This window comes from Lampetra planeri, chromosome 2, assembly GCF_965212315.1.
Source record: "Lampetra planeri chromosome 2, kcLamPlan1.2.h2, whole genome shotgun sequence".
Classification (NCBI taxonomy): domain Eukaryota; kingdom Metazoa; phylum Chordata; class Hyperoartia; order Petromyzontiformes; family Petromyzontidae; genus Lampetra; species Lampetra planeri.
This window is the reverse complement of record NC_136108.1, coordinates 12444801-12459369: the sequence shown is the minus strand read 5'-3', so window position 1 is coordinate 12459369 and position 14569 is coordinate 12444801. Positions and strand designations below refer to the sequence as shown.

Genomic DNA, 14569 nt, shown 5'->3' with positions numbered 1-14569 from the left:
GGTGAAGAGGGGGGGGGGTGAAGAGGGGGGGGGGTGAAGAGGGGGGGGGGTGAAGAGGGGGGGGGGGTGAAGAGGGGGGGGGGGTGAAGAGGGGGGGGGGGTGAAGAGGGGGGGGGGGTGAAGAGGGGGGGGGGGTGAAGAGGGGGGGGGGGGTGAAGGGGGGGGGTTGGGGGGGGTGAAGAGGGGGGGGTTGGCCTCGGCAAGGTGAAGTAATTCACCCGTTTTACCGGGTTCAAGGGTGAAGGTGTCGACCATGCCAAGGAGTCAGGTAAAGGGTTAAAGGGTAAAGGTGGCGCTGAAGAATTACCCGGTAAACACGCAGTTTACCGTAAACACCTTAAATTTTGATTTAAAGCTTTCGTGACTGCAGGAATTCATATTCTTGGTTCTTTTGGTAAAGCCACGTGGAAGGGACTTTACCGAAAGAACCAAGAATACGTAAACACCTTGTGTCTACCATAAATACTTTGTGTTTACCGTAAACAAATTGTGTTTACCGCTCGCTAACAGTTCCGTGGCGCAGTCCGTGGCCTCAATTTAAAATTGGAATAACGGAGTCATCTACAATGTTCATGTAGTGCTCTACATGTAGTGCTCTACATGTAGTGCTCTACATGTAGTGCTCTACATGTAGTGCTCTACATGTAGTGCTCTACATGTAGTGCTCTACATGTAGTGCTCTACATGTAGTGCTCTACATGTAGTGCTCTACATGTAGTGCTCTACATGTAGTGCTCTACATGTAGTGCTCTACATGTAGTGCTCTACATGTAGTGCTCTACATGTAGTGCTCTACATGTAGTGCTCTACATGTAGTGCTCTACATGTAGTGCTCTACATGTAGTGCTCTACATGTAGTGCTCTACATGTAGTGCTCTACATGTAGTGCTCTACATGTAGTGCTCTACATGTAGTGCTCTACATGTAGTGCTCTACATGTAGTGCTCTACATGTAGTGCTCTACATGTAGTGCTCTACATGTAGTGCTCTACATGTAGTGCTCTACATGTAGTGCTCTACATGTAGTGCTCTACATGTAGTGCTCTACATGTAGTGCTCTACATGTAGTGCTCTACATGTAGTGCTCTACATGTAGTGCTCTACATGTAGTGCTCTACATGTAGTGCTCTACATGTAGTGCTCTACATGTAGTGCTCTACATGTAGTGCTCTACATGTAGTGCTCTACATGTAGTGCTCTACATGTAGTGCTCTACATGTAGTGCTCTACATGTAGTGCTCTACATGTAGTGCTCTACATGTAGTGCTCTACATGTAGTGCTCTACATGTAGTGCTCTACATGTAGTGCTCTACATGTAGTGCTCTACATGTAGTGCTCTACATGTAGTGCTCTACATGTAGTGCTCTACATGTAGTGCTCTACATGTAGTGCTCTACATGTAGTGCTCTACATGTAGTGCTCTACATGTAGTGCTCTACATGTAGTGCTCTACATGTAGTGCTCTACATGTAGTGCTCTACATGTAGTGCTCTACATGTAGTGCTCTACATGTAGTGCTCTACATGTAGTGCTCTACATGTAGTGCTCTACATGTAGTGCTCTACATGTAGTGCTCTACATGTAGTGCTCTACATGTAGTGCTCTACATGTAGTGCTCTACATGTAGTGCTCTACATGTAGTGCTCTACATGTAGTGCTCTACATGTAGTGCTCTACATGTAGTGCTCTACATGTAGTGCTCTACATGTAGTGCTCTACATGTAGTGCTCTACATGTAGTGCTCTACATGTAGTGCTCTACATGTAGTGCTCTACATGTAGTGCTCTACATGTAGTGCTCTACATGTAGTGCTCTACATGTAGTGCTCTACATGTAGTGCTCTACATGTAGTGCTCTACATGTAGTGCTCTACATGTAGTGCTCTACATGTAGTGCTCTACATGTAGTGCTCTACATGTAGTGCTCTACATGTAGTGCTCTACATGTAGTGCTCTACATGTAGTGCTCTACATGTAGTGCTCTACATGTAGTGCTCTACATGTAGTGCTCTACATGTAGTGCTCTACATGTAGTGCTCTACATGTAGTGCTCTACATGTAGTGCTCTACATGTAGTGCTCTACATGTAGTGCTCTACATGTAGTGCTCTACATGTAGTGCTCTACATGTAGTGCTCTACATGTAGTGCTCTACATGTAGTGCTCTACATGTAGTGCTCTACATGTAGTGCTCTACATGTAGTGCTCTACATGTAGTGCTCTACATGTAGTGCTCTACATGTAGTGCTCTACATGTAGTGCTCTACATGTAGTGCTCTACATGTAGTGCTCTACATGTAGTGCTCTACATGTAGTGCTCTACATGTAGTGCTCTACATGTAGTGCTCTACATGTAGTGCTCTACATGTAGTGCTCTACATGTAGTGCTCTACATGTAGTGCTCTACATGTAGTGCTCTACATGTAGTGCTCTACATGTAGTGCTCTACATGTAGTGCTCTACATGTAGTGCTCTACATGTAGTGCTCTACATGTAGTGCTCTACATGTAGTGCTCTACATGTAGTGCTCTACATGTAGTGCTCTACATGTAGTGCTCTACATGTAGTGCTCTACATGTAGTGCTCTACATGTAGTGCTCTACATGTAGTGCTCTACATGTAGTGCTCTACATGTAGTGCTCTACATGTAGTGCTCTACATGTAGTGCTCTACATGTAGTGCTCTACATGTAGTGCTCTACATGTAGTGCTCTACATGTAGTGCTCTACATGTAGTGCTCTACATGTAGTGCTCTACATGTAGTGCTCTACATGTAGTGCTCTACATGTAGTGCTCTACATGTAGTGCTCTACATGTAGTGCTCTACATGTAGTGCTCTACATGTAGTGCTCTACATGTAGTGCTCTACATGTAGTGCTCTACATGTAGTGCTCTACATGTAGTGCTCTACATGTAGTGCTCTACATGTAGTGCTCTACATGTAGTGCTCTACATGTAGTGCTCTACATGTAGTGCTCTACATGTAGTGCTCTACATGTAGTGCTCTACATGTAGTGCTCTACATGTAGTGCTCTACATGTAGTGCTCTACATGTAGTGCTCTACATGTAGTGCTCTACATGTAGTGCTCTACATGTAGTGCTCTACATGTAGTGCTCTACATGTAGTGCTCTACATGTAGTGCTCTACATGTAGTGCTCTACATGTAGTGCTCTACATGTAGTGCTCTACATGTAGTGCTCTACATGTAGTGCTCTACATGTAGTGCTCTACATGTAGTGCTCTACATGTAGTGCTCTACATGTAGTGCTCTACATGTAGTGCTCTACATGTAGTGCTCTACATGTAGTGCTCTACATGTAGTGCTCTACATGTAGTGCTCTACATGTAGTGCTCTACATGTAGTGCTCTACATGTAGTGCTCTACATGTAGTGCTCTACATGTAGTGCTCTACATGTAGTGCTCTACATGTAGTGCTCTACATGTAGTGCTCTACATGTAGTGCTCTACATGTAGTGCTCTACATGTAGTGCTCTACATGTAGTGCTCTACATGTAGTGCTCTACATGTAGTGCTCTACATGTAGTGCTCTACATGTAGTGCTCTACATGTAGTGCTCTACATGTAGTGCTCTACATGTAGTGCTCTACATGTAGTGCTCTACATGTAGTGCTCTACATGTAGTGCTCTACATGTAGTGCTCTACATGTAGTGCTCTACATGTAGTGCTCTACATGTAGTGCTCTACATGTAGTGCTCTACATGTAGTGCTCTACATGTAGTGCTCTACATGTAGTGCTCTACATGTAGTGCTCTACATGTAGTGCTCTACATGTAGTGCTCTACATGTAGTGCTCTACATGTAGTGCTCTACATGTAGTGCTCTACATGTAGTGCTCTACATGTAGTGCTCTACATGTAGTGCTCTACATGTAGTGCTCTACATGTAGTGCTCTACATGTAGTGCTCTACATGTAGTGCTCTACATGTAGTGCTCTACATGTAGTGCTCTACATGTAGTGCTCTACATGTAGTGCTCTACATGTAGTGCTCTACATGTAGTGCTCTACATGTAGTGCTCTACATGTAGTGCTCTACATGTAGTGCTCTACATGTAGTGCTCTACATGTAGTGCTCTACATGTAGTGCTCTACATGTAGTGCTCTACATGTAGTGCTCTACATGTAGTGCTCTACATGTAGTGCTCTACATGTAGTGCTCTACATGTAGTGCTCTACATGTAGTGCTCTACATGTAGTGCTCTACATGTAGTGCTCTACATGTAGTGCTCTACATGTAGTGCTCTACATGTAGTGCTCTACATGTAGTGCTCTACATGTAGTGCTCTACATGTAGTGCTCTACATGTAGTGCTCTACATGTAGTGCTCTACATGTAGTGCTCTACATGTAGTGCTCTACATGTAGTGCTCTACATGTAGTGCTCTACATGTAGTGCTCTACATGTAGTGCTCTACATGTAGTGCTCTACATGTAGTGCTCTACATGTAGTGCTCTACATGTAGTGCTCTACATGTAGTGCTCTACATGTAGTGCTCTACATGTAGTGCTCTACATGTAGTGCTCTACATGTAGTGCTCTACATGTAGTGCTCTACATGTAGTGCTCTACATGTAGTGCTCTACATGTAGTGCTCTACATGTAGTGCTCTACATGTAGTGCTCTACATGTAGTGCTCTACATGTAGTGCTCTACATGTAGTGCTCTACATGTAGTGCTCTACATGTAGTGCTCTACATGTAGTGCTCTACATGTAGTGCTCTACATGTAGTGCTCTACATGTAGTGCTCTACATGTAGTGCTCTACATGTAGTGCTCTACATGTAGTGCTCTACATGTAGTGCTCTACATGTAGTGCTCTACATGTAGTGCTCTACATGTAGTGCTCTACATGTAGTGCTCTACATGTAGTGCTCTACATGTAGTGCTCTACATGTAGTGCTCTACATGTAGTGCTCTACATGTAGTGCTCTACATGTAGTGCTCTACATGTAGTGCTCTACATGTAGTGCTCTACATGTAGTGCTCTACATGTAGTGCTCTACATGTAGTGCTCTACATGTAGTGCTCTACATGTAGTGCTCTACATGTAGTGCTCTACATGTAGTGCTCTACATGTAGTGCTCTACATGTAGTGCTCTACATGTAGTGCTCTACATGTAGTGCTCTACATGTAGTGCTCTACATGTAGTGCTCTACATGTAGTGCTCTACATGTAGTGCTCTACATGTAGTGCTCTACATGTAGTGCTCTACATGTAGTGCTCTACATGTAGTGCTCTACATGTAGTGCTCTACATGTAGTGCTCTACATGTAGTGGTGGTGTTCTACATGTAGCGGTGGTGTTCTACATGTAGTGGTGTTCTACATGTCGTGTTCTACATGAACAAAGCGCTCTACCTCGCATGTACCTCTCACAAACCTTTCTCGTGTGGAGTCGTGCCCCAGTGACCCCCCTATGATCGGGTAATCTGTGTGGGGTCAGGGTCAAAGGTCGGGTCAAGGTGGCCTCGTTGCTTTTGACCTTTCACCTTGCCGAGGCCGATGAGAGGGGGGGTCGTGATGGGGGGGGAGGGGTCGTGATGGGGGGGGGGGAGTCGGGAGGGGGAGGAGTCAAGGGGTGGGGGGGGGGATGACGGTGACATGACATCACCAGGAGTTGGCGGCGGGGGGATGACGGTGACATGACATCACCAGGAGTTGGCGGCGGGCGGGGGTGGGGCGCGCACGTTTTGGTGACGTCACAAGAGGGCGGCGGGGAGTGGAGAGGAGCCACCTGGTAAAGTGACGTCACAAAGGCTGCGGCTCGCGCGCGTCTCCCGGGTGACGTCATGGCTGGCGGGGCTCCACGTGCAGATTCCCTGCAAGAGCCACCAGCGGTGCGCATCTGAAGTCCCCGCAAAGTTTATTTGTTTTGCTGCGGTGCAAACTCAGGAGAGGTCAGAGATAGTCTCGTTTGCAAGGGCGAGCTGTAGATAATGGTAACAACGCATGTTGTTGCAGCCAACACTGTGTCGTGATGATGATAATCATCATAATAATTACATTTATATAGCGGCTTGTCATCAAGGATCTCAAAGTGCTGTAACAGGACACCAGCAGGAGCAGACACTCAGCATAAAAATGAAATTTTAAATACATTTTAAGAATAATTTACTAAATTAATTAAACGTTTAATAAGCGGAAGCGTATAAATATGGTTTAATGCGCATTTTTTTAAATGTCCACAGACTCAAAGAGATGAAACAATAAGAATATGTTAGCGACTGATGTCTCGTGCAAGAGCGTCAGCCCATTAGTCTGGGGGCTACACGGGAAAACAATCTCGGTCACCCATAGACGTCGGCCTTGGTAATGACGATAGAAGATCTTAGTGGCCTTGAGAGAGGGACACGTGTGGGCGCAGCGTGTCAATGATGTAGGCTGGGGCACAAGATGGTTCACACAATGGCTGGTGTCAAGGAGCTTAACGACGAAAACTGTCAGATCATTACGTGGCTTAAACATCGATTACGTGCCCTTGTGATGTTCATAACGTGCGTTTTACTGGTTAGGAACCCACTGGTTCCACCAGCCCACAGGGGATTATTGTGTCCGTCCGTCGTGCAGAGAGGGGCTGGGTGGGGAGGGAGGGGCTGGGTGGGGAGGGGAGGGTGGGGAGAGGTGGGTTGCTGCTGGGTGGGGAGGGTGGGGCTGGGTGGGGAGGGGCTGGTCACCCCGTGGTGCCCTTATAAAACTCTACGTTTAACCTACTCACGCCGGCTTGTGCCCGCACTCACAGTCGGGCATATTTGCGGAATACACCACGCCGCCGTTGACCCTGGCCATTGACCGAGCAACCCAACGTTCCTACCAGCTCCCTCCGCAGGAATGTGTTATATCTCGTGTGTTTTTCCAGCCACCTCCGTGCTTTTTTTTCGCACTTTCAGATTCATCCAAAATAGTTGTTTTGGGTTAGATCGAGTAAATATAAATGTGTCGTTAAACCCGCCACCACCAGACACAGCCAATTAGTCAGATTCGTCACGTAAACAGAACGTCACATTAACGCGATCTAACCCAAAACACCTCTTATGGATGATATTGGTCGCGAAAGCCAACGTGTTAAACTGACTTTCAGATTTAGTTTCAATATTCATTGTAATGTTTCTGATTCGTATGTCCCTGCGAGAGATATACGTGTGAGTACTGATGAACAATCTCGCGAAGCTATCCGAGTGTGCTCGGTTTTCGTCTCATTGTGGATCTGGTCCGCTTTCAATAATTGGCTGTTACATATTCTATTTAGTTGTGGCACCACTATTGTCTCTTTTTTGCTCGCCTTCGTGAAGATTTTCCCAATTTATTTAACAATGAATTGAATACTTCCACAGTTCATGGTTACGCTTTTATATCTCCATTCCAATTTTCGGAAAATATCTTCAAGTGCCTTTGGATACGCGTGGTGAAAGGGTACAATCTCCTTGTCTGACTCAGATGTCATCATTCAATGTCATATCGCGGTTTCTTTGTGTTCACGTTGGTGACTGCTTACATTTCCTCAATAGTTGATACAAGCCAGATATTTTATTCTCTTTTCTAAAAATAGGTTTCAATTCACAGTGCAGTATTTTGTTAAATGCATTTTCTGAATTCGGTTTGCTGGTGTGATTGGTTATCCTCATGTGTACGTCAGTGTTATCTTAATTTACGTACAGTATATTTGTGGCCAATGGGTTAAATGTTTTCAATCAGTTGTCTCCCATTTTTGAACAGAAGATTGTGGTAAGCATCCCATGATTATGTATTTAAGGCCAAAGTTTCGTAAGCAAGTCAGCTAATTTATTTTCAACTGGTATCACTTTAAATGACGTTTAGTTCCATATGGTACGAGAGGGAACCTTTCCTTTTTATTCAACGGTTTTACTTAGCTTGACTCGTGTCGTGGTCAAATCTTGTAATCAAAATTTAGTCTACTTCCTGTTGTACAATTAATTCAAAATTTTGCACACGTACTCAGATCCGGTGACAATGCATGCCTGTATCAAAATCTGCATCAACTAATCAATGAATTCGCTCCTTTAAAGCAATTCACATTTTGTATGGACGCCTTATTATTTATATATTTGTGTGTAGGTCAAAGAAGTCGCGGTCCCGAAACTCTCGAATCGCCTAGCCCAAGAAGCAGGCGCCACGTGTCGTCTCAGGCGCGCCTGGTCCGGGCACCCTCACTCCACACAAACAAAAGTTGTACATTGAAGATTCAATTATAAAATAACAAATTAATTCAAGTAAACGTTGTGGGAGCAGGCGCTGCATCATTGACGTCCTTCTCAACCGTGAGTTAAACGAAGTTGTGAATAAAACCGTTGTTTTTTAAAAAACGTTTTAAAGGAGTTTTTTGTTATTAATGCGAGACTTCTTCAGCTGTGATGATCCATCGTGAACATCTCCCTCATCTGAAATTGCAGTTTTTCTCCTGTGGTGTACATATTTCGGGTATACATGAATTGCTTTGTGTTTAGTTTGTTGTCCTTCCCCAGCACCTCCGATTAACACGGTTGGCTACGTACAGTGCGGAATAAGTTTAACATACATACAAAGGGCTAAATAGACCTGCATACAATATCTCCAGCAGTATTGTGATTGTCTATCATGAGTTATGGTTCCAACTTTACACTACACAATGGACAGGAGCTTATGACCACATCACATTATAATTTCCAGACAATACCATACCAAACATGATGAGATCTGTTCTACAGCTGAACACACCAAGTACAAAGCTGTACCTGGTTTATTTATCTCCTGTACTGTTCTAAAACGTACTTTGTATTTTTTAGTTTTGTGTTCAGAACGGATGTGCATGGGGAAAGCGACTTTAAAAAGCACACATGCACACATGGGAAAATAACTCATTATGTTTAGATGTTAATCAAGTGATGTTTTATAGAGTAAAAAAACACAGGGTAGCTCAAATGTATGTTATTACTAAGTCACATTGTACTTTGGGGGTGAGCTCAAACTGCCAAGTCAGGCTTCAGCACATTTTCATCCATCATTGCAATTCTACATGGATGTCAAGTGTTTAAATAACCATGCACCGCACCTACTCTATGACATTGAGAGATTTCGATTCACTGCACAACCCCACATTCCAATCCTGAACAAGTAACACACACTTCACTTTGTTGCATACAGAAAAAAAGCTTTTATTATCCATAGCACACATAGCCATGTAAAATATACCCCTAAAAATCAAAAGACAGCTACTATATTCTTTAAATACAGTATGTCACTTTTGTCCCCAAAAAGACGCATGGCATTAAAATGTTGGGCACTCCCATAGTGGCATGAGGGATCTCTGGGTTGTAGAGGACAAAACTGGGGCAATAGCCAGACGGGCAGCCGGGGACAGGTGTGACGTGACACACGTGGGGTCATGGAGCAGCACCAAGAAGAAGCTGGCACAGCCCACCAGGAGCCTCCAGAACACAGACCCAAGAGAGCAAAGTGGGCAGCTAAACATTTACACCAACAAAACTTGAAATCATAAAAACCAACAACGCAATGAATTCAAATTTCACATTTTTAACAAGATGAAACTTAAAAGTCAAAGACTCATTTCCACTCCATTTCCCACTTGCCTCCCTAACTCCCCCCCAACACCCAAAATACAGTACATTATGCAAAACATCCGACATTGGACATACAGTATCTACATGTATTTGAACAAGGTATATACAGTGCCTTGTACTCAATCGACTACAATCATCGTGACAATAGAGACTCGGCTTCTAAGGCAATACTAATAATACCATTTACTTAGTGTGTTGTGCGAAGGATATTTACAAAGTTTCTTCTAACCGCACCAATACTTTGTATATGTACATATAGGATTAGCATGATTTTCAGAGGCATCTGCATGCTCTTCCCTCTGACCATGGGGCAGGCAAGGGAGCAGCAGCCCCCTGTCCAAGCCCAGTGAGCACTCTTGTTCCGCGGAGTAGCATCTTGTAAACAAATAAACTTACATTATTATTTTTTTACTCAACAAACCGATGCATTCTACGAAAAAAACGACCCGTCAAACGCTTAGTGATAAATACAAACACAACAAATAATAAAAAAATTAATTTACATCGCTGTAAACCTCTACAGACATTCAATACATAAGAAAACGGTAGTTTCATAACCTATGTGTGTGACGTTAACCTGCTTTACACAACCACAGGGCTTTGTGACCATCAGACCACAGCATACATGATTAGAGGAACAAGGACTCTGCTGCTATAGTTGCCAAAGGAAAATACATCCTCCACCATAGAAACGGGTAAAGGACACGAATTCTTTTACCGGTGGTAGTAAGGGAGCACTTTCAGTCCTGGGCCCATTCTGAACAACACAAAGTGTATAGTGGAGTGGTGGGCAGGCAGGACATTGTGCTCCCTCCCTACCCGATTAATGCCCTGCTGCATATCACATCGACGCGGCTTGAGACTACAGTAAACATGTCAGCATCACCAAGAAGAAAATCCTCACCGCGCAGCAGTACGGTGCAAATGGTTCCTTTACAACATTCGCTCGAATGCGTCGCTTTTATTTTCCAGTCCTGGTTCTGGAAACCTGATCCGACTTTAATACAGTATGCGGTAGAGTGCCCGGCAAGGGGTTCATACTTTGACACACACACCTGGGAATTCCTCACACAGTTTGTAACTTGTGAATGTTAAACTGTCACTAGATTGTAAATGACAAGTGATATTTGTTTAGTTCTTTCATATAAACGTGTGTGTGAGAGTGTGCCAGTATGTAATTAAATAACAAATAATCCTAAGAATCATACAAGTTTCATCTTCAGTGAGTTATACGCGGTCACTGAACAATATAATAATTACTATTTAGTGCTATCATGCCATTAACCTGTGTTTTATACACAAGTCAATGTGAGTCACTTTACACATCTGCTGCAAAAATACCAAACTATAATTTGGTCTGCATGTAAACAACATCATGCTGCTTATTTGAAATGAAACATATCAAATAACGACATTCTGTCTCCTACAGCTTCATTAACTCTGGCCTAAAATTCACTGACTATATTTGGACTTTATTTGATGCCTTTGAAATCCAAAATAGATCTGGTTCCTTTGCTCTAATGCTTTTTTGGATAATGCATCATAGTTTCACATCCTGCATGCCAAGTCAGCATCATTTATTACAGTGTTTCACAATCTGGGTCAGCTGGTGAGTTATTGAGGCCCTATTGGGCAGCCTCACTGAAATCAGAGCAGTCACTCGCCAATATGCACCTTTTAAAGCAGTGTGTACTATTACAGGCATAAGAACAACACAGCACAAGGGGGCACATACATGATTATGGTTTTGTGGTGAAATGTCTAACCGAAACAGAAATGAACACAAGTTTGGTCATGATACCTTGTGTTAAAATTCCTCAAATGAGCATGTGTTTGTCTCCCCTAAGTAAGGCTTGTTGTGTATTCCCTGCCCAAGAAGGGCTGAGGGTTGGCGGCAGTTTGGAGCCCTGTTCAGGTCCCACCAGTCAGCTCCACCCAACGGCTCTCGAAGAAGCACCGCATGCCGTGGCCGGCACGCCCCACGTCAGACTCGTCCTCGTTGAAGCGCTCACAGTTCTTGAACACGAGACGCACATCGGCCATGAACGCTTCGCGAGTGGCGTAGCTGCGTGTGGCGCACACAAAATACAAAGATCTCCCGTTAGCCTCGTAGAGTCCGGAGAGACGAGCACCTCTTCTAGGCCTGGCATACAAAATACAGTTATGGCTAGCAATATATCCGGCTGCCTTTGTCCTCCTAGTGCTAATGCTTGCCGATGCCTCCACAGAGTGCTTGGTAAAAACAACTTCGTATCCTATCCATATGGTAACATGTCCCAGAGTGCAGATAATCAAAGGAGGAAAATCGTAGGGAATGAGAAGCAATTAAGTTTGATTGAAAATAAATGTTTTGGATGACGTATTTCGAAACAGGAGAGAGAGGGGACCAGGCAGAGGCACATAGGAAAGGAGTTACAGAGGGTGGGGTGTAGTGGCTAAGAGCTGCCACCAATGGTGAAGCGGCGGATCTTAGCAATTTTGTGGAGGTGGAAGACGACAGATCATGGTGACTGAGCATGTATGGGTGAGGCACGGGATCCAGACAGATGCCAACGGTGCAGACAGTGAGGGTGCACATGTTATCACGTTTTAAAAATTATTCAGATTGTTTGTACAATGAAACCACAATGTTTGAAGTGGGCGCACTTTGTTCACCGTAATACTTTCAGTGGCTGTAGAGGGGTGCAAAAGTTTCAGCGGAGGCTATGGATTGCACAATGGGAAGGGCCTTAACCAGACGCGGGATCATAATTGCTGAGTCCCTTAGGCCGCTGCTATTGGCTGAGCACTATACAGTCGCGACCATGAGCTTTGTTTCAAACTTCCAATGGCTTTGTTGCCAGGAGGCAATGTCGTTACCGTAGTGCCGCTATTGTCTGCGCAGTGCGCAATCTACCAGTGCTAAAACTGTACAGGGGTAACTACCGGTCCAGTAGCTGTAATATGATGAGGTCGATTGCTGGTAAGCCTAACAGTACGCTTACTTACTTATCTACCAGTTATGTGTTACTTATTTATTGGATATTTACTTTTGTTACTTATTTACTGTTTTAAGTTCACTGTTCCCAGTTAGTTTGTTTTCTTTGTGCACGTTATGATTTTAATGTTAACAATTGATAGTGGAATGTATTATAAATGTAAACTTTGTATTAATATGAAGGAATTAAGCTGCGGTAACGACGTTAAAGATATCAATGCATGCGGGGTATATGGAGGTGCGGGCTATCTAAAATTTGTTTTACACAAAACGCTATTTTTGCGGGTTATATACGTCTGCGGGGTATATACGTTTGCGGGCTATATGCCAGAAAATATGGTAATGACTACCGTCTGTGAAGTAGGACACTGCCAATTTTAAGAGTTCACTTCTTATTATTGTGTATATAAGAGTGTTACATGTCTTCATGTGCGCGTGTACTCACTGCCCACTCTCTAGTTTGTTGCGCATGGTGGAGAAGTCCATCGGCCTCCGGATAACGGTGCGATATCCTGGCACCATCTTGCTGTTGACGGGCAGGAGGAATGGCCATGCATCATGGTGGGACTCCAGCTCAGACATGATCGTCCTGGTGGCATGGGAAAGTGGTATGAACATCCAAACCATTTTTATTTTACCATATTAATACTCTAAAACGTAATTATAATCTTATACAAAAATTAGATAATCACATCAAGTAATCTTGTCAAGTTGCAAACAAACATCTCAAGCGGCCACTGCACAGAAGGTCTCTGCACAAAGACAACGCACCTGCACGGCGTGAGGTCCAAACTCGCCTCCTTGTTCCGTGCTTTTTTGCTGGGAGATGGCGATTGTGCCGGGGATTGGAATGGTGAGGACCCCTCGCCTCCCGACACCTGCATGCTCTCCCGCAGTGAGAGCAGCAGGGCGGCCTCCAGGTCGTCATCACGGAAGCGGCGCTTGCGCATTTCCCTGCCACCTTTGCGGGGGCTGTCCCCCTCTGTGTCCGTGGTGGCCGGCGTGGCAGTACTCCCGGATGGGGAAGAGGAGACCGACGAGGTGGCGGTGGGGATGGAAAGAGTCAATGGTGGTGGAGGAGGAAGAGTAGGAGGAGGTTGCAGAGGTGGAGGAGGTTGCAGAGGGGGAGGAGGTTGCAGAGGAGGAGGAGGTTGCAGAGGAGGAGGTTGCAGAGGAGGAGGAGGTTGCAGAGGAGCAGGAGGTTGCAGAGGAGGAGGAGGTTGCAGAGGAGGTTGCAGAGGAGGAGGTTGCAGAAGAGGAGGTTGCAGAGGAGGTTGCAGAGGAGGAGGTTGCAGAGGAGCAGGAGGTTGCAGAGGAGGAGGAGGTTGAAGAGGAGGTTGCAGAGGAGCAGGAGGTTGCAGAAGAGGAGGAGGTTGCAAAGGAGGTTGCAGAGGAGGAGGAAGTTGAAGAGGAGGAGGAGGTTGCAGAGGAGGAGGAGGTTGCAGAGGAGGAGGTTGCAGAGGTGGTGATTGCAGAGGTGGTGATTGGAAAGGAGGAGGTTGCAGAGGAGGAGGTGGAAGAGGGGGAGGAGGTGGTGGCAGTGGAGGCGAAAGCACGGAGGATGACTTGGCACTGCGCCCGCAGCTTTTCTTTGCTGCGGAGCCGCCCTCGCTATTGTTCTTGCGACCACGTGGTGATTTTGTCTTTCCTGCTTTGGGAGACTGCCCACTGGCCTGTGGGTAAGCATTTCAAATGCACCACAGGGAGACAATTGTGTTGGGATAAGGGTTAAGCACTTTGTGGATGTTGCAAACACAAGGAGCACTGGGTGAAAGAAAATGTTTGAAATTACAATGTGAATCCATAGACACAATGTCTGATCAGCAGCAATGATAAATGGTATCGAGACAAACAGCAATGCAGCAGCACCAACTGACACTGCTTGTATGGTGGATAAAAGCAAATGAATGCGTGGCCTTTAGACCACTTAAATCCTACCCTTGAGAGGACACATCCACCACATGCAAACATAATATGGAGCCATTGTTTCACCATT

At 45.0% G+C, this 14569-nt stretch overlaps 1 protein-coding gene across 20 annotated transcripts in view; it reads right to left on the bottom strand.

Moving 5' to 3' along the window:
* Positions 1 to 9154: 9154 nt before the first annotated feature.
* BAZ2B (bromodomain adjacent to zinc finger domain 2B) overlaps positions 9155 to 14569 on the bottom strand; it is an 89107-nt gene continuing 83692 nt past the window's right edge. For all 20 annotated transcript variants that reach the window (XM_078607540.1, XM_078607491.1, XM_078607555.1 and 17 more), the window contains 3 exons: positions 13345 to 14246; positions 13019 to 13162; positions 9155 to 11661 (listed from right to left, as the gene is read on the bottom strand). In XM_078607540.1, coding sequence (XP_078463666.1) covers positions 11508 to 11661; positions 13019 to 13162; positions 13345 to 14246 — 1200 coding nt within the window. In that variant the 3' untranslated portion in view covers positions 9155 to 11507. The remainder of the gene's footprint in view (positions 11662 to 13018; positions 13163 to 13344; positions 14247 to 14569) is intronic.